Below are 27,470 nucleotides of genomic sequence, written 5' to 3'. Positions count from 1 at the left end.
TTTATTTTTATTTATTTGTCAGAGAGAGACTGTGCGGGCTCAAACAGCAGGAATGGCAGGCAGAGGGAGAAGCAGGCTCCCCGCTGAGCAAGGACCAGACTTTAAAATCAATCCCAGAACCCTGGGATCATGACCTGAGCTGAAGGCAGATGCTTAACCCACTGAGCCACCCAGGCATCCTTAATTTCTCATTTCCAACACCGAGATATTCCCAGCCACATAGTAGTAAGTGTACAGAAATTAACAGTAGTATTTCCTTAATTCAACATATATATATATATATAAATAAGCTTATAAAAAAGGTACGTACTTGGGCCATATTTAGCTGAACAGCTTGAAGAACTCATTAAAGAGTTTAGCAGTTAGCATTAAGAATTCAACAATTTCTTAAAGAGCTGAAAAATGAAACGATCAGATGCCCATTTTAGAAAGACGATTTTAGCTCTAATGTGGAGGATGGATTGGAGGGAAATAAGACTTAAAATAATGGGAGACAGTGAGGGCATAGAGACAGTAAAACAGGCACCATCTGATGGCAGGTTAGTTGGTAAGGGATACTTCCAAGTTGTTGGTATGTGAAATTAGGTTTTGCCATAGATAAAAAAAAATACATACATACATACATACATACAAACATAAATACATACATGCAGGCAGGGAAAAGATAGAAAATCAATTTAGAAGGCTTTCTTTTTGTCTTTCTTAAAAAAAAAAAAAAAAAGACTCCAAGATTGGGATGTTGTATTCATGTAGAAATGCCTACAGAACAGGTTTGATATATGATCCTGGAAGTTAAAAGGAGGGTATGGGGTGCAGTTGTAGATAATATCTGTGGAAGATGAGATAAAGGCAGGAGCTGCAGATTTGATTGGGTTCTATTTCATTCCTTCATCCCATACTTATTGAACAACGAATATTCCAGGATACTGTGAAAGCGCCAAGGATAAATGATCTATTGAAATAAATGTGGTCATTTTTATAATGATCAATGAAGGGAAGGAGACATAAATATGTAATTAAAAACTGTGATAAAGGATCTAATGCAAAAGGGCAGGGTACGATACGCACTTACAATTGGATCAAATCATTTAGGGGACGCAGGGTTCAGAAACTTGCTGAAGATGGACATTTGTGCTGAGGAAGTATAAGGATTGTCTATTTGGGGACCGTAAATGGGTAGACAGTGTGCTTAGTGTTGCAGATATTCCCACAGATATCGTCAGTAAGACACTTCAAGTAAGAATCACATAGTGATTAATAAAGACAAAAACAACAATAAAATAAAGACAAATTACTGTTTTTGGGGATAAACAAGGGCAGATGCTAGGGAAATTGGATCTTCTCTGAACTCGGGCAGAGACTCTCAGAATAGAATGAATAGAGGCAGCTGCCGGGATTTGAGGGCACGAGGTTGATATTCTGAGGCTTGTTTCAAAGAGGGAAAGAGAAAATGCTGCTGACTTGGGCCCGTATGGGGTTCTGAAACACAGCAGTATTCAACGGGTCCAAGGGGATCCCTTGAGAAAAATGAAAAGTTATTAGCAGATCTGAATATGTGGAGGTTATTGGTATTCTTCAGTTAACAGGAAAATAAATTAAAAGGAAATCAGATTATCGTGGGCTGAGAATTAAACTGAAAATGAGAACACAGACATTGTAAGAAATGCTTTCAAAAAGTCTGAATGGAGAAAAAAGGATAGACTCTGAATGGGGGTGGGATGGGTCACAGAGGATCTGGAGAGAGTTTTGGTTTTACTTCCTGGTAAGTTAAGCATATTAAGCATACTCCTTAACTGAAAGGAAGGAGGTGGTAAAAAGGAGAAGATGGCTTTGAAGAAAGGAGAAGAAAATACTGATGGTTCAAGCCTAAGAAGAGAAAAAGAAAGAAAGAGATTAAGAGCTGGAGTGGACAAATTAGTCTTGGCCATGTGGAAGAACACTGGGTATCAGGGAAGGTTCCAGAAGAACCAGATGATACTTTTATAAATGCAAGGGCACAAAAACTGGACTTGGGTTATTTGATCCAGCACCACATTTTTTGGGTGATAAGGTTTTGTTATCTAGTTTCACCACCTGAGGCTAAAAGTGGTATAACATCTTGTCCAAGATCACAGAACAGAGTAGGCTGTGTCTTCTAACAAGAGGGCTCAAATGCAGACTAAGTGGACTTATGTATTGGCATAAACTAACTTTAAAGATTATCAGAGCACAATTTATGCAAAAATCTTATGTTAAAATCATCTTTTTTCAAACATACATTAGTGATATGTGTCTTTGAGATATTATTCTTATGACACAATGTAATATTTGCTAGTTTACGAGTGTTTAAGGACTTATCGTTTGCTCTTTGGATTGATGGATAATTTAACTGCATTTGCTTATGATACCAACTTCAAAAGCAGAGGGCTTCTACTTGTCTGATAAAACTGGAACGATGCCGATATGGGCAGTGGATAAAAACTCTGTAATACAAGAAAATTACCATTTTTCCACTTAAAAATTAAATCTAAGGAAAACTAAAGCAGAGGTAGCTGAAAGTAGACTATACTGTAATCATTTTTTAGGCAGATAGGCTAGTTTGGGACACTCTACTTCATCTCCTTTCATTTTTAAGAACCTGGTTATTTCTAAGCTAAGTTTAGGAAGTACCTCCCAAAATTAATTTGAATCAAGAAATTGGGTTGAGTACTCACTGATAAATTCACCATGGTCAAGTTCTAAAATCCTTTCCATGAAGGCAAAGAAGTCTCACTGGTGTTGCATTGCCAGACTTAATAAGGAAACTCATTTATTCTTTTATTCAACAAAAAACTTTGACTAGCAAGTACCTGCCATTGTGTTTGGCCCTTTTAGTTATGGAAAAGTGATTAAGACCAAGCAACAAGTTGGATGTAATATTCCCTTTAACTTAACCATGAACTTGAACCACTTAGAACTGAAATAATATAGAATTTATTAGTTATTTTCCTGCAGATTAGGTTGGAACATCAATGATTTTGTCCTAGATTTGTCTTTACTCTGTGTGATTTGGTATGTGGTTTGAATAAATTCAGTATTCATTAGTACTAAGTTATTTCTTTTAGAATGCATTATCAGGAATGGAATTTTTGCATTTATAAGTACCTCTATTTTCTGAGTTCGGGGAGAAGGTATTTTATTTGATATGCCAAATCACAATGTCAATTTGACTGTCACCCTCAGAGGATTAAAAAGTGACATATCAATAAATATCTATTCCGAGCATTTATACCACAAACCACTATTTTTCTTTTGTGACAAATTTATAAATATGTCTGGCATTTAGTAATATAACTAGCATTTAATCTTCAAAAAAGTTAATATGAAAGTGCATGTTTAACTAATATAACTAAAAAGAAATAATTGCATAGACAGCAATGAAAAAGCATTACATTATATGGAAAATGAAAACATAAATCAACAACAAAATGTAATGGAAATTCTGAAATAGCCTTGAAGTTAAGCATAGAAAGTTAATCAGATTCCCTTTAACAATTATTCAGTGGCTGTTAGTATGCAAAACATCACTTATAAAATGAAATAAACCAGCACTTATTAAAACTGACACAGTTTATAAAATTAAAAAAAAAAGAGTGAGACTTTTAAATGATAACATCAACCATTTATATGCTTAAACTGAAATATGGTCTTAGAAATAAGAAAAAAATATTTAAATAACTGATAAAGAAGTGAGATCAGCAAGTATGTTATTCCAAACTTAATGGAAGACATATTTTAATAGATATATTGTTAAAAAGAAGCCCTCCAAGTAGAACTGAACTATTAAGAAAACTGTATGTATCTCATTGTGATATATCCAGACCTTCCTCTTAATGCAGATGAATAATAATCTATAAAATAAATGGAACAGCTATTATATTAATGGTCAAAACTCCCACTAGCTTCAGTACTTGCAATCTAAAAATGGACACCAATAATTCCCAAAGAAATTAATCTTCAAAACAAATAACTCTCATAGACTACGTGAGCAACTTAAAATTTCTAGGCATTTCACACCTAGTTACTTATTCCATATAACATGGGAGGAGAATAATGTTGCTTGAACTTTTATATCCAAGCAACAGAGATGGGGGATAGGTGAAGAGTAACTCAACCCACTGATAGGGTCTGAAATTCTATAACAGGTAAAGTTAATGCCAAAGCAGTATGGTATTTAAGAGTATTAATTTAATGGCCAAATAGATCTGCATTTAAGTATACTTATTAACCAGTTGTGTGAATTTGGGCAAGTAAATAACTTCACCAAGTCTCAGCTTCTTCATTAGAAAACTGAGAGTTAAAAAGAGACCTTAATCATAAAATTTAAAGTTTACATGATAGAGCATATGCCAAAAACTTAGCCCAATGCCTTACACACAGTCAGAGCTCAACAGATGCTGGGGAGTTTGAACAGAAGTAATACACAAGCACTCCTAAAGAATTTCAGGCAAGAGCATACTTTAAAAGAAATCTGTATGATTTATATATATCTATATCTATGACATAGATATAAAGATACAGATAATTTACATTCACATGTTGTTCATGTCCATTTTTAGGAACGTATCTGTTACAAGCTAAATCTGTTAGGGGATTCTCTTAATCATGGTGAGAAGGAAGTTCTCACTTACCTTGTCATTTACTACACTCTTCCCATCCCAAGCCCATCCTCTTTTGGTGAAGTAGTTAACAGTTGCAAATTCAATTAGGGCAGAGAACACAAATGCATAACAAACAGCAATAAACCAGTCCATGGCAGTTGCATAGGCCACTTTGGGGAGGGAATTCCGAGCACTGATGCTTAGAGTTGTCATTGTTAGAACAGTTGTTACTCCTGCAGAAAGATAGGAACAAAAACATGAATGGATACTAGCAAGACAGAATTGAAAGTATTCTTTTTCTCAAAGTTACTTTTGCTGTCAGTTCTATCAACTAAACAAACAAACAAACAACAACAACCAAAGCTAGAAGAACAGCGCAAAGTTAATTATCACAAATGGCTATTTTAATTCTTGAAGTAATAACTCTGAAATGTCTTGTTTTCATTTTTGTTTGTATGAATCTTTTTTCTCTTTTTTAGTATTGTTAAGGTTAAAAATACGGCCGATTTTGAAAGTAGGATTTCCTATGAGGAAAGCAGTTACTTTAAATTGTGCCATTATGCATTAACATTATTTTTTTAAAAATCTTAAACAAAACCTCACATGAATTTGTTCATCATTTGTTTAAATCATGCTCAGCAATGGACCAATCATCCACACCAGTGATCACAATGGAACTATGATTAAGAAGTTCTTTATCCAAGTATAGCTACCTAAATACGAAATTAATTCTGGATCACTTAGCATTGTGAAGACATAATTTCTTTCATAATGAAGCTTAGAATCTATAGAAAATAAAACAAGAAACTAAACTTCAAACTTTATAAAAATGCAAATCACTACTTTTAAAGAATATTTTATGCCTCTGTTGGTTGAAAAAGTAATTTAGTCCTTTTCATTGTAAAGCTTTTCTGCCAGTAGTCAGGGAAGTTGCAATAATTAAGTAAAAAGAAAGCAATAACTCAGGAGGTAAGTTGCAATATCAGCTGTCAAAATGTCTGCAATTACCTGTTTTATCAGAGATCCAATAGAAGTTTAATCACGTACATAGGGGATACATTAAATTAAAAGAGTTAAAATGTTAAAGAAATGTTCATATATTAAAGTTTTATTGTATTGTATTCTTTGCTTTCCCTTAGGATAAATAAAGCAGCTTTTTCTTCTCATCTACAACAGTTAGTAATTCAAAACAGCAAATAATTCTATTTAATCATGAGTGATGCATATAGGAATATGATGGAAGTAGTAGCAATAAAAGACAGAAAAATAAATATTAAAAAACACATACACAAAACACGTTGCCTTTCATGCATCAAAGTGAAAGGTTTAGATTGTGAGGATGTTTTCTTTTGCGAATTCGGTACATTAGAATAATTAAATAGAAGACATGATAGATACAATCACATACAACCACAACTGAAATCATATCCTCCTTCAAACCCTATATGAGTGCCCACACGCTCACACACACACACACACACACACACACACACACCCATAATATAGCAATGCAAATGACAAATCAATATATGGAAATACACCTAACTTCACTAGCAGTTAAGGAAATACAAACAAAGAGATAATGACATACCTTTCTAAAACCATATAGTCAGCAAAATGTTAACAAACTTTAAAAGATTTATACTATGGTAGTATTGAGGAGAATGTGGGATAACAGACATCCTCTCTGAATAAGGATTACAGATTTATGTCATATCTAAGAAACTGTTACCTAATCCAAAGTCATAAAGATATAAGCCTACATTTTCTTCTATGAGTTTTACACTTTTAGTTCTGACATTTAGGTCTTGGTACATTTTGGCGTAATTTTTATGTAAAGTGTGAGGTAGATGTACAAATTCATTCTTTCGCATGTGGATAACCAGTTGTATCAGTGTTATTTGTTGAAAAGACTTTTCCTTCCCTATTGTTTTTTGAAGACTTTATTTATTTATTTGACAGATAGAAATCACAAGTAGGCAGAGAGGCAGGCAGAGAGAGAGAGGAGGAAACAGGCTTCCTGCTAAGCAGAGAGCCCGATGCGGGGCTCGATTGAGCCAAAGGCAGAGGCTTTAACCCACTGAGCCACCCAGGTGCCCCTTTTCCTTCCCTATTGAATGGCATTAGGATTGTTGTTGAAATCAACAGACCACACCACAGTGACTTCTTACTACGTATGTCTCCTGAGGCAAGGGAAACCAAATAAAAAATAAACTATTGGGACTTCATCAAAATAAAAACTTCTCCACAGTGAAGGAAACAATGAACAAAACTAAAAGGCAACCTATGAAATGGGATAAATTATTTGTAAACAACGTATCTGATAAAGAGTCAATATCCAAAAATATATAAAGAACTTATCAACTCAATAACCCAAAAATGAATAATACAATTAAAAAATGGGGAGAAAACAGACATCTTTCCAAATAAGACAAACAGATGGCAACCAGACACACAAAAAGATGCTCAACATCACTGATCATCAAGGAAATACAAATCAAAACTATAATGAGATATCAGCTCACACCTGTCAGAATGGCTAAAATCAACAACACAGGGAACAACAGGTGTTGACAAGGATATGGAGGAGGAGGAACCCTCTCACACTGTTTTTGGGAGTGCAAACTGGTGCAACCACTGTGAAAAACAGTATGGAGATTACTCAAAAAGTTAAAAATAGAACTACCCTTTGATCCAGGAATTGCACTACTAGGTATTAACCCAAAGAATAAAGAAAAACAAAACAAAACAAAACACTAATTCAAAGGGATACATACACACTGATGTATACAGCAACAAGATCTATAATAGCCAAATTATCAAAACAGCTCAAATGTCCATCAACTGATGGACACACACACACACACAGAAATATTATTCAGCTATAAAAAAGAATGAAGTCTTACCATTTGCAACGAAAAGGTGGAGCTATAGAGCATTATATTAAGTAAAATGAATCAATCAGAGAAAAAGAAATACCATGTGATTTCACTCATATGTGGAATTTAAGAAAGAAAACTAGCTTAGGGAAAAAAAAGAGAGAAGCAAACTAAGAAACATACTTTTACTATTGCACTACTGCGTATTTACCCCAAAGATACAGATGTAGTGAAAAGAAGGGCCAACTGCACCCAGTGTTCATAGTAGCATTGGTCACAGTTGCCAAACCTTGGAAAGAACCAAGATGCCTTTCAATGGACAAATGAATAAGGAAGATGTGGTCCATATATACCATGGAGTATTATGCCTCCATCAGGAAGGATGAATACCCAACTTTTTGTATCAACATGGACAGGACTGGAAGGTATTATGCTGAGTGAAATAAGTCAAGCAGAGAGAGTCAATTATCATATGGTTTTGCTTATTTGTGGAGCATAAGGAATGACATGGAAGCCATGGGGAGATGGAGAGGAGAAGGGAGTTGGGGGAAATTGGAGGGGGAGATGAACCATGAGAGACAGTGGACTGTGCAAAACAATCTAAGGGTTTTGGAGGGATGGGGGGTGGGAGGTTGTGTGAGCCTGATGGTGGGTATTATGAAGGGCACATATTGCATGGAGCACTGTGTGTGGTGCATAAACGAATTCTGGAACACTGAAAAGAAATTTTAAAAATACATAAAAATTAAAAAAAAATATTCTCCAGGGTAAGCCTAGGGCAGGGGAAAAAAAAAAAAAAACTATGACTCTCGAAAGAAAGAAAGAAAGAAAGAAAGAAAGAAAGAAAGAAAGAAAGAAAGAAAGAGACCATAGATATATGGGCTTGTTTCTGCACTTTGAATTCTATTCCATTACTCCGTAAATTGATCCTTACTGAAATGACAGCAGGAAAATACATAGTGATAAATGACACACAAGGTTCTTTACATGAACACACCTGTAAAAGTAAAAAAGTGGGAAACACTGGCATATTCATTGATTGGGAAATAGTTTAATAAATTGTTGATTATCTACACTAGTAATACCACAATATTACAAAGAGTAAAGCAGGGCTATTTGTTGACTGCAAATATATGTATAATACATTTTGCTTAAAACATGATTCAGTTTTCATGAAAATATATACATTTAGATTTGTGTATCATTACAGATATACCTGCATGAGCTTAGTAAACAAAAAATAATATAACAAATGAAACTCCAATTATCACCATGGGGAGAAGGTATTTTGTGATATGGATAGATGAAATATAAAATGGACTTATACCTGATTTTTTATTGTTTATTTCTTTGGTATTTTACCAGAAAAACATGTAAGGATACAATCTAAGATGGTAGTATTGGTATCTTTGGGACAATTAACATTGAAAGAATCCATTTTTTCTTTTTTCCCTGTAGTGAACTTGCTTTCCTTTTGTGATAAGAAAAAAAAAATACAAAATTTTTAATTTAAACAAGGGATACTTGACTACATTTAACATTTGCAATTCAAGTGTAAATTTCTGGGAATGATTGATGGATACATTAATGCTAATTTAAAGAGAATCTATAAAAAATGCAAGTTTAAATTAGGTAATGATAAATTTAATTATGATTCTAATCTACACTGTTGGTTTAAAATTAGATCTGGGTCTAGTCATTCAAACCAATAAAACATTTTATCAATTTTAATATGAATCTATCTACTACGAGGCAAATTTTCATCATATTCAAATCTTCCCCATAAATAAATTTTATTTTCTTTAATCTGATTTTATAAACTTGAGAATAAAATTGTTAACATTGACTATACAGTTCTACCTCTTTTCTTCCTTTCCCTTTTTTTCTTTTCACTGAAAGGATGTGATTCTCATATGCCAGCTTTTCTGCCTGATAGTTCAGCTTTGCCTGTTCCCATCACACTACAATAGAACTGGGCATTATATAAAGAGGTGCATTTACCTGGAAAGCTCATAGACCTTCCCCATGCCTGCCCCCTTCCCAACAACGGGCATTTTTCTATACCTACTAGGGTCTCCAAAAGTGAATATTCCCGCATTTTTTAAACAGACTATCTCCTTATCTTCTGTGTGTGACTGCCATAAAGCAATGCTTCCTGGGGAGGCTTCAGTTTCTTTTTCAGTAAAATAGAAGACAAGTATCTTAAAGTGCTTTCAGCATTAAAATGCCATGCATATATGCAGAATATGCGACCATCCCCCATACAGAGACAATATTGCACATAGAGCTCTTTGATACTCTGGTTTTATTCTATGTTAATATTTCTTACCGAGGTGTAGGTGCCAAAGTCTCAACTCATAGTGGCCAAGCAAATTGTGCCAAAGTGAAGGAATGCCAAGTGTTGGGTGCAAATATGCTCTGACAGAATAAAATCAAATCAGGGAAAGTGACTGCAGCACAGAGACTGACCCTATGAGCTCCATGGTCAGATGTCTAAATCTTAATCTTGTACTCTTGGGGACAGTCCCTAGCCCCTTTGTTCCACAGTATCCTCACTGATGAAATGAGGACTAAGAATAGTGTTTTCCGGGGCACCTGGGTGGCTCAGTTGGTTAACCATCCGTCTCATGATTTTGGCTCAGGTCTTGATCTCAGGTTCATGAGACTGAGTTCTGCATCAGGCTTGGGATTCTCTCTCCCTACCACCCTCGGCCCCTCCCCCTGCTCATGCATGCATCTGTGCTCCCCCCTGCTTTTCCTACAATAAATAAATAAAATCTTAAAAAAAAAAAAAAAAGGAATAGTGTTTTCCCCTATAGTGTTCACATAGTGACCAAATGAGTTACTACATGTAAAGCAGTGCCTCTATTGTAAAAAGATTCCTCAGTGCATGTGCAAAAAAGTATTACTCTGGAAGCAAAGTTAAGACAGATTTACATCAGAGAAATAAAATGAAATGGAATGCAATCTTCCTTTAGACCTTTATCCCCATCAAATGCTTGTGTGTGAGTGTTTGCTGCTGGGGAGTCAGGTGGAAGTTAGGAAGAAGTTTCGGAAACCAAACAGGCACAAAACTGCCAGAGAATACAAATGTAAAATTGTTTGATACCACCTGCTGGTTACTGCTAGAAGTGGCAGAAAAAAACAGACATTCTGATAAAACAAGTGCTAGATTTAATGCTTACAAATCTAGTATGAATGCACTATGAAAGGTTACAATTTTATTTTATTTTTAAGGTTGCAATTTTAACTCATAACTGTGCTACATCTGAATGATAAAAACGTTGAAACTTCAGGTTACAGACAGAAATTAGAACCTACATGACGTATCTTGTCATAAAACCTAATTAAGTCAAACTCCACTAATTTGAAATTTGTGAAAATTTAGAAACTATCAATTATAATCTAGAAGAAGGTGTTTGAAAGGGTACTTTTAGTGTGCACAATACTGTGAAGAATTATATATATTTTTTTCTTTTTGCTTGCCTGAATGTATTCTGGATATAATAAATTAAAAACTCATATCCCTCTACTCAACCCTTTTCTTCCTGATGTCCTTTTCTCAGTGCAAGGCCCCTATGATCTAAAACCATTTGCATATTGGAAGTTGAAGTTGCAGTTGACGTGAATATTTTCTTTGTTGGGGTAATTTGCCAGTCTAGGCAACATACTGTTTTCTCTACCGTGGGTCTTTCCCTTCTTAGTCATCCCTCTTTTTTGACTTAGCTAATTCCTATTTCTTCCCTGAGTAAATTATTGAGAGTCTACTAAATGCAAAGTATTTTATGGGCACCCAGAACACATCAATGAACAAAAGAGCAAAGATTGCTGAACGCTTCTAAGGTTACAGTATACAGCGTGGTTTTATCCTTTTGCAGGATTTCACACCCGTAAAGGCATCTGTGACCTGGTCTTACACATACTTCTATCAAATTCTTTCATGTTGGTTTACGTGACTATATCCCCCAGCAAACTATACGGAGTAGAGACTTGTCTTCTCACCCAGTGGTAAAGGGTGCTCAGTCGAAAGCAAGAGTTCATTAAATAGTGTTTAAATGAACTAATAAATATTTACTGAACTACTCTCCAGTGAACAGTCATTGATAAGCATTCATTTATTAATATAACTGTAAGGAATTTATTCCTTCTCTTCCAATGGAATTCCTCCTAATTCCTACATAGGCATTTTGTCCTCATTTTGTGCTGTATATGGTAAAACTATGAGTGCAATGTGAGCAAAACCAAAAAAGATAAAAATATATATTTTTTAAAAGAGCGCAAAGAAACCTAATGTCACAACAGGGCAAGGTCTATGATGAACTGTAATCCTGCGATCTACCTAGACTGCGAATCTGAGTTAGACTTCTCTAAGGAAATAATGGGAAAAGTTAAAGCAGTCACAAGGCAAGGGAGTATAATACTCGACTGGGGAAAGAACATGCACAGGAAACCAGGGACATGAAACATGGCATTTAAGTGGAACTGAAAGAAGCCTGCTAGGTGGGAAGACAGAAGATAAGAGTTGCATGGGAGATGTTCATACTCCCGTCTCCAGCAATTCAAGAGAATGAGCATTTAAGTGTCCCTACCCGTACATGATGCTTTAAGCAGCACTTCTTCCAGGTTTTAAAAAAAAAAAAAATCTTAGTTATGTCTCTCTGAATGTGCCTGCCTCTTCACAATTTGGGATGGCAGTTTGCCTGTCACCTCGATTCTCTTACAAATGCAGTAAAAGTCTTTAATTTTCAGTTTGTTCAGCTTTCTCTTGTTGCAAGGATGAAAGTGACAACTTGCAAGCTCTTCATATGTCAGTGCTGAAACCTGAAGCCCAGTGCCTCGATGTTAATACAAGTTTTTTTAAAACAAGATTTTTTTTTTATTAGTCAAATGTCTATTTTTTCTACTTCTGAATTTTTTATTTTTTAACTTTTTTTTTTTTTTTTTTTTGGTCAGAAAGAGTGAGCACAGGCAGACAGAGTGGCAGGCAGAGGCAGAGGGAGAAGCAGGCTTCCTGCTGAGCAAGGAGCCTGATGTGGGACTTGATCTCAGGACGCTGGGATCATGACCTGAGCCGAAGGCAGCCGCTTAACCAACTGAGCCATCCAGGCGTCCCACTTCTGAATTTCTTTTTAGTTGTGTTCTGGGTAGTGGAGTTGAACAGAGCATCAGAAAAACTGAGGAATATTTCACAATCAACATAATATAGGCAACCTTCTGGAACTAATGTCAGCAAATGGCTGATAGTCAACTAAACAAATTCCCAGATCTCTGAATTTGACCAGCATAATTAAATTTGAAACACAGGTGCTCTAACAGTCCACTGTGTTCCTGCTAGCTGAATCTTAGAAAGGGAGCTTTAAAAGCATATAAAAATGAATCAAAATAAATCATAATATGGGAGTATTGTTATAATACTGTTGTATCTACATCATTTTAAAACAACTCGTGAAACCTAGAAAAACTGAAGAAATCAACCAAATTTTTAATCTTTTTTACCTGATTTATTCAGTCAACTTACCTAATCTTCTCCCCCTCCCCAAACTGGCTCTATTATATGTTTGGCAAAACTATTACCTCTGAAGTTTGGCCAAATTATTTAATACTTTCACCATAGGCATAATCAAAATTATATTTTAAGATTGAAAGTAAGAAGAAAGTTCACACAGTAATGGTACTAACCTTAATTTTATATATATATACACATATATATATATACATATATATATGTATATATATATACACACACTAATTGTTAAATTAGTAATAGGTTAAAAACTTTCATGGATATAGACAAAAATTTATTTGCCATCATTATGAATGTGAAGTACATACATAAAAATGTATATAAATATTCAGGAACTCTGGGGAATCGGGAGCCTCAAGCTATAAGGATCAGTTAATATTCCAAATCTAGGTTGAGTGCGCCTTCCGTGTTTTCAGAGAGCACCCTGCATATTCCTAGAATATTACATACTGTAATCTTTGCAATTGTTTATCTTCCCACCTCCTCAAACAGACCACAACCTCTGTGAGGTTAAGGATCATTCTTGTTCACTTTGTATCTGAAAGCTCTAGCATAGCTCTAGCCTGGCACATATTTTCAAACTGAATGAATGAATGTGGTTTAAGAAGCAAATAGACCTATTTGTGTGGATATAGATGGAGAAATGACTGGGTATATTTGTGTGTGTTTGGAGCTAAATACATAACTACATAAAAATAGCCTGATGCCAGCTATTTTTTTCTGGAATTCAATGACTAGGGAAATGGATGCCTTGTAGTATTTAAGATTAGAGCAAAGTATGACCATTGCAAGTGTTTTTATGTAAACATTTTATGTGCTCAATAACCCTATTCAAAGCATTGTATGTAGAAGTGCACATATATTATATAGAATATAATTAGTGTGTATAAATAAAATATATATGTAAATATATATCATATTACATATAGATAATGTTACAGTTAAATCTTGGAAAAGGTATTAAGCGAAGCACCAGGGAAAAACTATTCTCTGGAGTGAGCAGGTAAGAAAGCAGATAAAATACAAAGAAAGCCTCCAACTTTCATTTGACAATTTTGGTATAAGGCATACAAGGGCATGATGGCGCTGGTACCAAAGACCTAGGCTTCCTCTTTCTTACTTCTCTGCCATTTAGAAGGTATTGCCCATATCCTGGAGGTTTGAGAGGGCTTGCCAATGCCTGATCTACATTCCAGCAAACAGACAGGGAAAGGAGAGCCACACCCATTCACTTCAGGGGCATGCTTCTGAGCTGAAGCCCACAAAGGGAAAATTACACATCTAATTTCTATTCCTAGGTCTTTGAGAACTAGTCATCCGACTACATCTAGCAGTAAGAAGGGAAAAGAACGGTAGTCTTGATTTGGTGTGCCCTACTAGAATCAAAATTTCTAGTCTTCCGTGACTCACTAAAAGACAATCATCTCTGAGAGATGCAGGCTTGTGACTACCCAGAAATTTTCCTATGAAAATTTAGGAAAGGAAGAAAGGAACGTTTTGTATTTATTGACTCTCTAACATGCCAAACTACATGATAAATAAAACGAAACCAAATCGGCAGACACAGGCCTCTTGCTAGCCATGCCAGTGTGCTTCCTGTGCAAAGGCAGCTTCCAGGAAGTCCCCAACCCCACTTTCAGATACCCGTTTAGGTAGAGATTTCACAGCTACTTGTTTTCCATCCATCTTTTAACCACTCTTCCGGTATTCTTTTTGCAGGCTGTCCTTAGGCACTGGTCACTGAATTGCTCATATTCCACAAAGCAATGTATTGCTCTTCTACTTGTCTTAGTTACTGCTCTCTCTTGGCAGGAGCATTTCTTCCCATCTCCTAACTTTCTCCCATACCCAGAAGATCACCAAGGATATATCTCATAAGCTCCCAGTCCAAATATCTGACCATCTCTTGAATATCTCCACATGGACTCAGTAAATATGTATTCAGTCCACTACATACCTGTCACTTTGTTAGCTGTGTGTATAAAGAAAACCATAAATTAAATGCTCAAGGAGAATATAGCCTACTAGACAATGCAGATAATTGGTAGGCATGTTTTACAGACAGTATAACAAGTGACGGAGAAGGTATGGGGTGCTTTAAGACTCCCTAAGGATACCTATCAAGATTTTGGAGTAAAAGAAGGCTTCCTGGAAGAAATAATGCATAAAAGGAGATTTGAAGAGTCTGAGGAATATGCTAATGAAGAAAAAACATGTTTCTAGGTCTCATGTACATCAATCAATATAGCAAAAGGTGGGCTCGCAGTGGGTTAGGCTTGGGAAGTCTCACAAAGACCTTACAATCCTGTTAACAGTTTCAGCAGTGAGTACAATACAGAGTCACAGAAAGATTTCATGTAGGAGAGGGTTATATCCTAAACTGAGTTTAGAAAGATCACTTTTGTTGCACTGTGTAGCATGGAATGAGAGGGTAAGACTAAGGACAGGGAGACCAGAGAAGACTTTTTTTTTTTGTAATCCGACAGAGATAAGTCCCGCAGAAACCTCAAATTTTAAACATTCACAACTGAACCAAAACCTATCGTGTCTTCTATAATTCTCTGTAACTTAGGGAATAACATTACATTTATTTAGCCACTCAATTAGAAATCTAGGCGTGTTCTGCAATGACTACATTTCTTGCCTCTTCAGATTCACTGTGCCCTGCATATTTTCCTTCCTTAATGTCTCTCAAATCTATTAACTCTATCCTCCACCAATATTTATTGTCCTATTTTTATTCCTTTATTATTTCTCACCCAGATGATGCCAATAATCTCTTAACAATCACCATGTATTGTTCATACCATCTAAATCTATTTACCCAATATCCCTCATAATCCTTTAACCTAAGATCAAGTATGTCAATTTTACTCCTTTGCTAAAATACCTTTCAAGCAGTACATGAACTGGTTTCATTCTAACATCGTTTTATAAATAAATGAATCCCACACTTAAGATATACTGGTTAATAACTGGTTGTTCTCCATATGCTTCATGTTGCTTTTGATAATTATGTGCCTTCTGCTTAGAATATGTCCTTTTCCATAATGCTAATTTGCAAGACTTGACATGATTCTTCTTCCCTGTGGGCTTCTCTGAAGGCTCCTTCCTCAGATATAATTGTTTCTTCTTTTTGCTTTTTCCTTATTCTAATACATTTCTCTCTTGGCATCCATAACCTTTTATTTCACCTACTTATTTACACACCTGTGTCACTCCTCCACACTCTGAGTGGCTTGTGGGCATGTGGCTCATTGTGTCCTTTCAAATGCTGCTGCTGAGGGGCACCTGGGTGGCTCAGTCAGTTAAATGTCTGCTTTGGTTCAGGTTGTGATCCTGGGGTTCTGGGATTGAGCCCTGCATGAGGCTCCCTATTCGGTAGGGAGTCTGCTTGTCCCTCTCCCTCTGCCTCTCCCCCTGCTTGTGCACTCACCTGCTCTCTCTCTCTCTCTCTGTTAAATAAATAAATAAAATCTTTAAAAAATCAAAAATAAATAAAATGCTGCCGCCGAACTCAGATTCTGGCAATAGTGCATACTCATTATCTGTTGACTCACTGATTGAAAAAAACTAATTTTAAAAATTGAACAGTAACAATGGTGGACCATATTTATAGTTCTATAGGAAAGACACAAGTTCAGAATCTAGTAAGCTTTAAAATAAAACCGAGGCTTAATCAGAAAATTATAATATAAATGTGATGTAAAGATAGCATAAATCTTTTGCACGTAAGTCTTATGTTCTTATATTACCATAGATCGGATAATAAAAAGTAGGCACTGAGAAGTGCCTACTATAGGTATTATTGTCATCCTCATTTGCAGTTTAGAAAACTGAGGTCAAGGGAGTTGAGCACCTTACTGAAGATCATACTGATATCAAGTAGGAGAAGTGGGATACAGACCTAGCAGTCTGTCTCAAAAGCCCATACTACTAGACTATACGGCCTGATCTATAAAGAGTCAATTTTATGTCTATATCATGTACTTTTCAGTATCATGAATCTAACCCCTGCATTCTACTGCTGAAGCCCTTATGATCTTAAGAAACATTAAAGTTCTATCATGCATTAAAGTATTGAGAAGTGGCTAGGCACAGAAAAATGTGCACTATAGTCAGGCAAAGGTCTGGATTCTGCTTCTGCCTCAACAGTTAGGTGACTTTGCTAAGCTTTGGTACCTTCCCCATCTGCCAAATGGAAATGATAGTTTTTATAGATGTTGGGAGGATGGTACAAGTATATATGCCCAGCACATAGAATTGCTCAACAAATACTACAGTCTCCCTTTCCTCTCTTTATTTATTCCAGCCTCAGTGACTTTATCTCTAAAATGGGAATTATAATACATACTTTATAAGCTAGAATGTTAAATGATATATGCAAATGTCCCATTTAGCATCTGTTCAATAACGAGCATAGCTTCCCTGTTATTGCGGAGTTTATTAGGCCCCCAAAGTGTGGATAAAGAAGCTAAGAATCCAAACCAAGGATGCAAGAGTCCCATCTAGTGGTGGTTTAAGTAAAATCAAAAGACACACGGATTACACTGCTTAAATGGATGCCTAGAAAGCCTTGGGCTATTTTAGTTATTCATTTCCTACCTTGAGAAATAGCCCCATGCGGCTTACACGAGAAGAGAAAGGAAAGCTTTAGGAACTGGGTTCCCTCCATCCTTCCACTGTTCCAAAAAAGCCCGAGTCTTCTCAGTGTGGATCTTCATATTTCTGGTCTTGTTAAACTCATCATCTTCATGACTGAACTATGCTGCTTCTAGATTTCTAAAAGGATATGTTTGAGCTCCTTTGATAGATTTTTGCTATCAAATCAATGCGGTAATGTCATTATGACTTAAGACCAATCTCTTGTAAGAACTGTCCATCAATCATGCATCTATTCTATTTGAGAAGTGAATTCTAAGAAGTCTAGCATGGTTCACATCCAAACTCAAATAATGTCAGGAGTGAGATGGAAGTTCTGGATTAATGTAAGGCCGGATCTAACAATAGCTGAAAACAATCTGCCAGGAGCATCCCTCTAGGATCCCCGTAATTCTACTCCATTACCAAGAAATTCCAGTCTGGTGTCACTGCCAAATGTCGCGGTAGTTATTACAAGCTGCATGTTGGTGTTCCCCTCAAATTCTTGTGTTGAAATCTGGTCCCCAGTGTGATGAAGGTAGAGCCTTTAGGAGATGATTTGGTCATACAGATGGAGTCCTTTTGAATGGGATGAATGCCCTTATAAGAAGAGGCCAAGAGCACCTGGGTGGCTCAGCGAGTTAAAGCCTCTCCCTTCTGCTCGGGTCATGATCCCAGGCTCAAGGGATCAAGCCCTGGATCAGCTTTCCGCTCAGCGTAGAACCTGCTTCCCCCCTCTCTGGCTCTGCCTGCCTCTCTGCCTACTTGTGATCTCTGTCTGTCAGATAAGTAAATAATTAAATAAATAAATAAATAAATAAATAAATAAGAGGCCAAAGAGCTAACTCTCTTTTAGCCATGTGAGGACACAGTGAGAGGCTGGCAATCTACAATGGAGAAGAGGGCCCTCACCAAAACCCCACCATGCTGGCATCCTGATCTCAGACTTCCAGCCTCCAAAACTGTGTGAAATAAATTTCTATTGTCTACAAGCCACCCAGTCTATGTACTACGTTGAAGCAGCTTGAACTAAAACAGTAATATTCTGATTTCATGAATTTAAAAGAAAATAATATATTCAGTATGATGACAATAAGACAATAAAAGAATAGAAGACTACATAAAACACTATCCTGTATAAAGTCTCCATTGTTATCAAATCCTTTTACTATTTCTGTCTTGTAATTGCATTGCCATAAAGTGCTGGGTGGCTGTTCAAATGTTAATAGTCTTGGTGATTTCTTATAGCTCCCTGAGGTGATTTAACAGGGAAGATAGTATGTTATTGTGATGAATAATGCATTAATAAAAATATTTTATCACAAAAAAAGTCACCCAAATGGAAATCATTTCCTTGAAACTTTAGGATATTTGAAAATAAATAACAGCTTTAATTTTTTTGGTAGTTTAAAACCTAAGGATAAATATGCACTCAAAATTTTGCTATAGTGAAACTAAATATTTAATGACCCAAACCAGTATGAAAAGTAAAATAATCAGAGTAGAAAAGCCATTATTTTCCATTTTGTTATTTCAATGCTTAAGGGAAGAAAAAATTATATTTACAAGAAAATTAAAACAAAACAACAAAAAATGAAACCCTCCTCTTGAAACACGTGGATTCTCTCTCATACATGCTATCAGGTTATCAAACTTTCATAGGTGAGTTCTAAGACAAAGTAAATTGAAGAGAAATAGTTTTATAGACTTCAGTCAAAAGAAATAATCAAATTCTTCACTTAAGATTAAGCAAGAGTTTCTAATGACTAAGGTGATGCTATTTTAAGAAGCTCTACTTTTTAAAGACCTGGATTAACCAGGTTAATTTTGCTTAAATATTCAGAATATGACACCTGGAAGGACTGAACTTTGGAAAGTCATTTAATGTATTAGTTGCTGTACCATAATCGGATTTCATCAACTTCAGGGCAAGGAATAGGGCAAGGAATCTTACCTCAATAAGCTCAAGGAATACCTCAATAAGCAGCTGCTGATTCTAACAGTGAACTAGCACATTCAAATCTGAAGGTTCACCTCCAGTTCTGATCTATGTTTAGTAAGCCTGACTCTCAAACAGAAATTACCCTTGTGAGAAGCAATCATCCAGCATAGTTCTGACTTCAGGCGCTAAAAGAAGATGGAAAAGAAGAGGGAGGTTGTCTGACAACACAACAGTGCAGTAGTAGGACACCCATTGGAGTCAGAATGCTGCAAGGTCAAATTCTTTCTTTGTTACTGACCTGCTGTCTGGTAATGAAAGAGTTGCTTATACCTTCGGGTTCCAATGTTCTTGTCTGAAAAGAGGGCATAATTAACTTTCCTAACTGGAGTTTTGTTTTGTTTTATTTTCAGAATTAAATAATGAGTAAATCTGAAGTGCCCGAAAGCATATGACCAACAGACAGTGCTCAGTAAATGCTATTATATAATTTTTTTTTCCTCATTATTATGAGATTTCAGTGCAGAAAATAGGACTGGATAACCTGTCCTCGTGACTTGAATGGTTATAACTGTACTGAAGTGATACTTGCACATCCTGGGCAAAATCTAAAAATTAAAAAAAAAAAAACAGACAAAACACTACCATATACTTTTAATTCTTTTTCCCTGCCCTCACTAGTAATTCATTTTCATCAATCAAGCTTAACCAGGCCACCTATATTCCCGAAACAACTTCTAAATCTGCCTCTAGAGTAGAACTAGCAAGGCTTTCTAATTTTCCTTGCCATGGTTTATTAATGTATTTTGCCTCAGTCACTTTCCTAATTGGCAGTGGCTGACTGGGATGTGTCCCTGACAGCGGGAAGGAGGGCGGCCAGTGGGCTGGCAGCTTGTTAATTAGCATGTGCTGCCTTGTGCCAAAGTCAATACTGGGATGCCAGGTGTGCCTCCCGTTAGCACTCTGCAGCCCAAGCCTCGGGGAAGGCAGGGATCTGGAATATGTTTTGCGGAGACTGTGTGTGCCCCACACCCGCTTTCTGTTCCTTGCTTTCATGTCCTGTTACCGCCCAGGTGTTCTACTCCCGATGTCGCCTTCTCGCTACTTTCCAGGTAAAACCATCTATGTCTCCTTCCAAGACTGGCCCAAGAGACTTTCTGATTTCCTGTCTCTTATTTATTTATTTATCTATTTTATGGTGTTTTTTTTTTTTTTTCAGCTTTACTGAGGTATACATTGACAAATAAGCTTGTAACATATCTAAGGTATACCATGTAACAAATTGATATACATGGAGGAAGAATTCCTGCCAGAGAGTTAATTAATACACCCATCACCTCACATCTTTACGTTTTTCCCCCTTTTTGGGTGAAAACACTTGAATTCTGGTCATTCGGCAGATTTCCAATACAATACAGTAGTACCAACCACAGTTGCCGTTACACACATGAGCTCTTCCTTCCTTATTCATCTTATAACTGAAAGTGTATGCCCTTTCACCAGCTTCTTCCGATTCCCCTCACCCGCCAGCCCCTGGCAGCCAGGATCCTACTCTCTGTTTCTCTGAGTTCAAGTTTCTCTTGCTTTTGCTTTTGATGTTTTGTCCAGCCCTTGTGGAATGCTCTTTCTTATCTCTGCATGCCTTGATCATAGGCTGCAAATTCCAGTGTCCACAGGGACTAGGCGGGGAAAATACACAGGTAAGGAAGGCAACAGGGAGGGGCAGGGGCTGTGGTAGACTAGAGACTGAATGTCCAAAGTGGCTGCCACTACTCAGTTCCACTCGTGTGTTGTCCCACAAGAATACAGGCCCCTGTTTTATCAAATTTTCTGATTTTTTCAGACAATGAAAACTATTAGCATCTATACATATAAATGTGTCCACCATTATATATACTATGAAGTATACATATTACACATACATATACACATTTATACATATAAATGTGTCCACCATTATATATACTATAATATGAAGACAATAAAAGAGATATTCTATATACAAAATCTATCCTCTTTTATCCTCTGTGACCCGGCGGTATTCAGCAGCTGGTTCAGACAAAGTAATAAAAGAAAGTGTTTTGTATACACATATGGGAAGTAGTTGAAACTTGGTGGAACTGGAGATCATAAACTCTGGGTAAAGGAATTTAAATTCAAGAGAGAAACACACACATACACCACTTGGATTGAGAGAATATCTTACAGTATCTTTGGTTCTCAGACCTGCTATTTGTAGAATATACAAAGTACACAGTGGAAGTCTATGTTTACTCAAGACCTCATTAGCCTCGTGCACATGCTGTGTCATGGGTTCTCACAGCACACGTGGTAGATGTGGTAGCTGGCACACGTTTTACATGCATTTACAGTGGGGAAAATCCTGTTTAGAAAGGCTTCACACTTGCTTAATCTAGAAGTGGAGACAGGACCTGACAGAAGCTCTCTTTGCTCCTGAAGCAGTATTTTCCAAACACGTAATAAGCACTCAATAGTGTTAATTGCTTTATTATTAAGGGGGAAAAAAAGGTCTATATTCAGATCTAGTCTACTTCAGAGCACGATTCTCTTTATTAATCGGCAGCTCGCTTATTATTAGGGAATTTTCTGCCAGACAGATGACTGGTCTCTCAAAGTTTTAGTGGAATGTTTGTCTTATGTACCGATTTTACGACCCCTTCGGTCTGTAGCTGTGTTTCATAGACCCGGTGCACAGAACCCATTCTGTGTATAGCTTTCTAGAACTAAATAAAGAAGCTCATTTTTCACCACCGATTCCATTGTAAACAAGACGTTTCTAATACTGAATGACTTGCCAGACAGGCTGGCAAGGGGGAAGAAATACGGCACAGTAGGACTAAATGTTGAGACAATGATAAAGGAAACAGAATAAAGGGAAGGTAAACATGTGGGAAGGGAGGGAGAAAGTGAGAGACAATATTGATAAAGGCACGAAGTTAGCAGATGTACTGATAACTCAAAATGATAATTTAATAATTAGATGTCTAAAATTTGATTTCATAATGTATATTGTATGTTTAATTAAAAAAAAATTACCCTTACCCTGAGAGAGGTCTGGCCTTTGCCCTAAGCTTCTGGGAGGCACTCTCTAGGCCTTGGAAGGATATATACCTGAGAGGAGTGACTTAGTTTGCCTGGGGGCTGTGGGCCAGCCAGCTTGTAACAGTTGGATTTAGAATGTTTTGCTTTTTTTGTTTGTTTGTGTTTGTTGTTATTTTTTTTTTTTTAAGCAGGCCACATCAATTTATCCTCCTAAGCAGCTGGAAAGTGAGATCAGCCACAAGACCAGTCAATCAGGCCTCCTGTGACAGAGCCCCAGCAAAGACTGGACACCAAGGTGCTGGTAACCCTGCCTGGTGAGCAATGCTCTGTGCCTATCTTCACACATCTGTGCCAGGAAAGTAATGTTGTCCCATCACTCTGTGTGAACAGGACAATGGAAGTGCTGCCTCTGAACTTGGCCCGAACTCTATGTGTTTCTTCCCCTGGTTGATTTTAGTCTGTATCTATTCACCATAATAAACCGCAACTGTGCGTGTAAAGCCTTTCAGTATATTCTCTAAGTTACAGTGAATGATTAAACCCGAGGGTAGTTTTGGGAACCCCCGATCTTATAATTAATATCAGAATGATTGCAGCTCTCTGTACTGTGTTCCTTCTAAACACAGTTGGCTAACCAATTGTAATGGATAATTTTCATTTATTTATTTTTTTCCCACTAGTCACTCAACCTTCTTTTGCAAATAGTCCTCTAACTTCCAAATTTAAACAATTAAGGAACTACCTTCTAGTTTATATGAAATTTACCTCTTTTGAACACACAAACGTATATGCTTATCTACCTATTTATCTATCATTTATCTATTTAAAATATTTTGCAATTACTTATTGTCTCAGTTTAACTTCCTTATTTTCTATCACTTTAAAGAGAGGCTAAAATAACTGCACTTCTGAAATTTAAATTCCAGAGGGGGAGACAAATTATGTAAAAATATTTTTCTATAACATATTCAAAGATGGTATGTGCAATGAAGACAAAATTAGAGTAGACTGGAGAACAGAAACAGGATTGGGAAGCAGTTAACAATTTTAAGTTAGACTGTTAGATAGTCTGCTTTGAAAAAAAAAAAAAAATGAGAGTTTAGAAATTCTCTGAGGAAATGGAAGGAATGAGCCACACAGGTATCTGGAGAAAAAAAGAGGTCCAGGCAGAGAGAAGGGACAAAGCTCATAAGTGAATGACTGCCATGTCCATAAGGAAGAGGCCAGTGTGGATGTTACAGGAAGAGTAAGAGACAGGAAGGGTAGCAGAACTAGAGGTTGGAAGTGGAGGGAGTTCACACTGCATTAGGACTTACTGACCTCTGAAGGGCCTTTCATTTTTACTCTGAGGATACTGGTGAGCCAATGGGCTTAGAGAACAGGTACGACATGATCTGTCCTCCATTTTGAAAGTATCCCAATGACTACTACATTGGAAACAAAGTCCTACAGGAGTGGTAGCAAGAAACAGTAAAAAATCGATTACATCATTATGGATTGAATGTTTACATCCCTCCAAAATTCATAATTCATATATTGAAGCCTTAATGTTTAGTGTGGCTATATTTGGAGATGGAGTCTCTAAGGAAGTAATTAAAATTAACTGAGGTTGTAAAGATGGGGTCCTGATTCAGTAGGATTGAGTAGGATTAGTGTTCTCATAATAAGACACAGCAAAGGGCTTTCTCCCTCTTCTTCTCTCCCCTCCCTCAACCCCATGTGCACACACCAAAGAAGGCCGAGTGAGGACATAACGAGAATGTAGCCATTGATAAGCCAGGAAGAAAGCTCTCACCAGAAACCAACCCTGGTGGGCCTTGATCATGGATCTTTAGCCTTTAGAAGTGTGAGAAAATAAATTTCTGTTGTTTAAGCCTCCAAGTCTGTGGTATTATGTTATGGCATCCCACACAGAATAAGACATCCAGTGATCAAGGAGAGAAATGATCGTGTATAAGCAAGGTCATAAGTTTTGAGGAGAGGACTGAAAGTTCAAATGTGTGCATAGTGAGTTTAAGCTGTATATCGGAAATCCAAGTGGGGATGTAAGGAATACCACTGGATGGAGATGTCGAAGGGGAAGGGGTCTGGACAGGAGCTATAAATTTGGTAATAATCACATGAAAATTATACTATGCCATAATGGGGTCACCAAGTAGAAAATACAGAGGAAAGAGTGGCTGAATATTGAGCGTAGAGCCCTCTGATATTTAAGTGGTCTGAGGAAGAGTATGGACCTGCAAAGGAGACTAGGAACAGATACATCAAGAGTATGTGACTACCTTGGAAACCAAATAAAGAAATTCTTTCCAAGAAATGTCCTCTCATTTAGCGGGAGGAAACTACCCTATCAAAGGCTACTATTAGATCAAGTAAACTAATCTGAGAATCGGCCACTGGATTAGCAATGATGGGGACCTCGACAGGTGTCATTTTGGAGACAAAAGCTTGATTTGAGTGGGTTTGAGAGATCGGAGGAGAAGAAAAATTGAGGACAGTAAATAAACATAACTCTTGCAAGTAAAACTCCTAAAAAGGAGAGCAACCAAAGAAGCTAGAAGCAAGTGGTTTAGTAGAGTCGTGGGAATCTGATTTGAGGATTGGATAAATAACAGCATAACTCTGTACTTCTGTTAGGATGATTATGGATCGCAGACATTGCTGACGTTAGAGAGAATGGAGAGGATTGCTGGAATGATGTCCTTAAAGCAGCTGAGATGGGATATCTCCCAGTGCACAGGTGGAAGGGTCAGCATCATAGAGAGATGTAGTCAAGCAGCGTCTGTGCATGTAGACGCTTGAATAGATGAGGCTATGGGATTCTGGGGAGGTTCTTTCTAGTTGCTTCGGTTTTCTCAATGAAGTAGAAATCAAGATCATCATCATAGAGCTAAGTGAGATATAAATGAGATACAAAGAGCAGAGTGAGAATGTGTGAGGAATTACTTCTGACAGAAGCTTGCAATTCTTCTTTCCTTTGGGAACTACTCCTTCACCATTTGTGCAGTGGATCTGACAATACCCACTGGCCCAAGGAGTGGCCTTGCTAATAATTGTGTGCGTAGCCATAAAAATTGCATCAGGGATGAGAATGTGAACCTGTCTAACCAATAAGACTCAATTATGGGGCTTTGAGATGGGATGCACATCTAAGATGTGTTTCTTGTCTACACCTATACAAGGTCATGGTTAATTGAGAATGAAGTTAACAAGTAGGCACAAGCCAGCTTGACTTGGGGTTTGTTTCACTATAATTAAAGGAGCCTTGACTAAAATGAACATACACTGGTGTATTACACTTCAATAAAGGAATATGAAAGATTCCTAAATTCCCTTCAAACAAACCAAACACTAATATGTCAAAGAAGCTGGATTCCTGCCCAGATCTGTCTTACCCAGGGGTTTATAGAGTTCAAGATTCTTGAAATATGCCACCTTGGGAAGTGATTACTGCTACTCAAACTAAAACAAGATCTGACCGGCCTTAATGTATATCTTGACAAGAAGGAAAGAATTAAGTAGTAGGTGACAAGCAGTAAAATAATAGCAAATAATTACATAGTACTTAACTATGTGCTATAATTACTCAAAGTGTTCCGTGTGTGTGTGTGTCTGTATTCCATAAATAGCCCCGTGAGGGAGATATCATAATTCCTATTTTATAGAGGTACAAAGAGGTTAAACAAAAAAAAAGTGCCAAAAGTGACCCAATTTATTAATGGCAGAGCCAGATTTTGAACCAAGATCCTGTGGTTCCAAAATGTGTGCTTTAAATTTTATGGCCTTTATAGCAAACAACTGTTTTTTTCTTATGGTAGCAGAACCCACGAACTACCAATCCAATATCTAATCAGTCTGTAATATTAGAATACTGAATTTATTTCAGATGGCAATTTCTCAGAGTCTCCGTTAGGAGACCAAGTTGGGCTAAATATATATATATAGAAATTACTGAAGAGGGACTTCTGGGAAAGCTTATTAATGGCAAACAGAGAGCTGAAAGACGTCTTTTGTCCTTTTTGCTTAGTCCTTTCTATTTCCTGGATATGATGAATGCGATCGCTGGAGCACCAACAGCCTTTATGGCCTATGAAGCAAAACTCCATGCTAAGGATATCAAAGGAGAAAAGCAGAAAGAGACTGAGTCCCTGATACCCACAGTGTTGCCACACCAGTCCTGGACCACCTACTTGCAGATTTATTTTACGTAGAAAAAACCTTCATATATTCAAGCCACTCTATTTGGGGTTCCCTGATATAAACAGTCAAACTGAATAGTGGAAATATATAGAACTAAGAAGAAAAATGAGCAATCCAAACATATCCCTTTTGGAGTTTTACTTATTCCAAAATTCACATAAGATAAGTAGCTAAGGCCCTTGAATATGCCATGAATGATGCATGAAATAAAAAACATAAGAACTCCCTGTACTCTTTTACCTGACAAACCTAAACCCTAACAGCTATTTATTATTTGATTTTATTTTATTAAAAGGATTTTCTTTATTCATTTGAGAGAGAGTGGAAGAGAACACAGCAGGTGGGGGGGGGGGCAGAGGGAGAGGGAGAAGTGGGCTCCCCAGTGGCAGGAAGGAAGCCTGACGCAGGGCTCCATCCCAGGACCCCAAGATCATGACCAAAGGCAGAAGCTTAACTGACTGAGCCACACAGGTACCTCTGATTTTCGTTTTTAACAGCTAAAATTCTCTATTCCATGCTGAATATATTAAACGAAAATATCAACACATACTTCTTATATATAAGCTTATTCATACATTCACATGTTCATATATAAACTTAGTCAT

The 27,470-nt window shown here is 36.9% G+C and overlaps 1 protein-coding gene across 4 annotated transcripts in view; it reads right to left on the bottom strand.

Annotated features, from left to right (window-relative positions):
- Positions 1-27,470, bottom strand: part of GABRA2 (gamma-aminobutyric acid type A receptor subunit alpha2) — a gene marked incomplete at its 5' end in the record, with an annotated part of 121,571 nt that overhangs the window by 7,980 nt on the left and 86,121 nt on the right. For all 4 annotated transcript variants that reach the window (XM_082728494.1, XM_082728497.1, XM_082728495.1 and 1 more), the window contains one exon: positions 4,650-4,852. In XM_082728494.1, the coding sequence (XP_082584620.1) occupies positions 4,650-4,852 (203 nt within the window). The remainder of the gene's footprint in view (positions 1-4,649; positions 4,853-27,470) is intronic.

This window comes from Mustela nivalis (assembly GCF_964662115.1).
Source record: "Mustela nivalis genome assembly, chromosome: 4".
Taxonomy (NCBI): domain Eukaryota; kingdom Metazoa; phylum Chordata; class Mammalia; order Carnivora; family Mustelidae; genus Mustela; species Mustela nivalis.
Note: the sequence above shows the minus strand (reverse complement) of the source record. Positions and strands in the feature narration are given on the sequence as shown.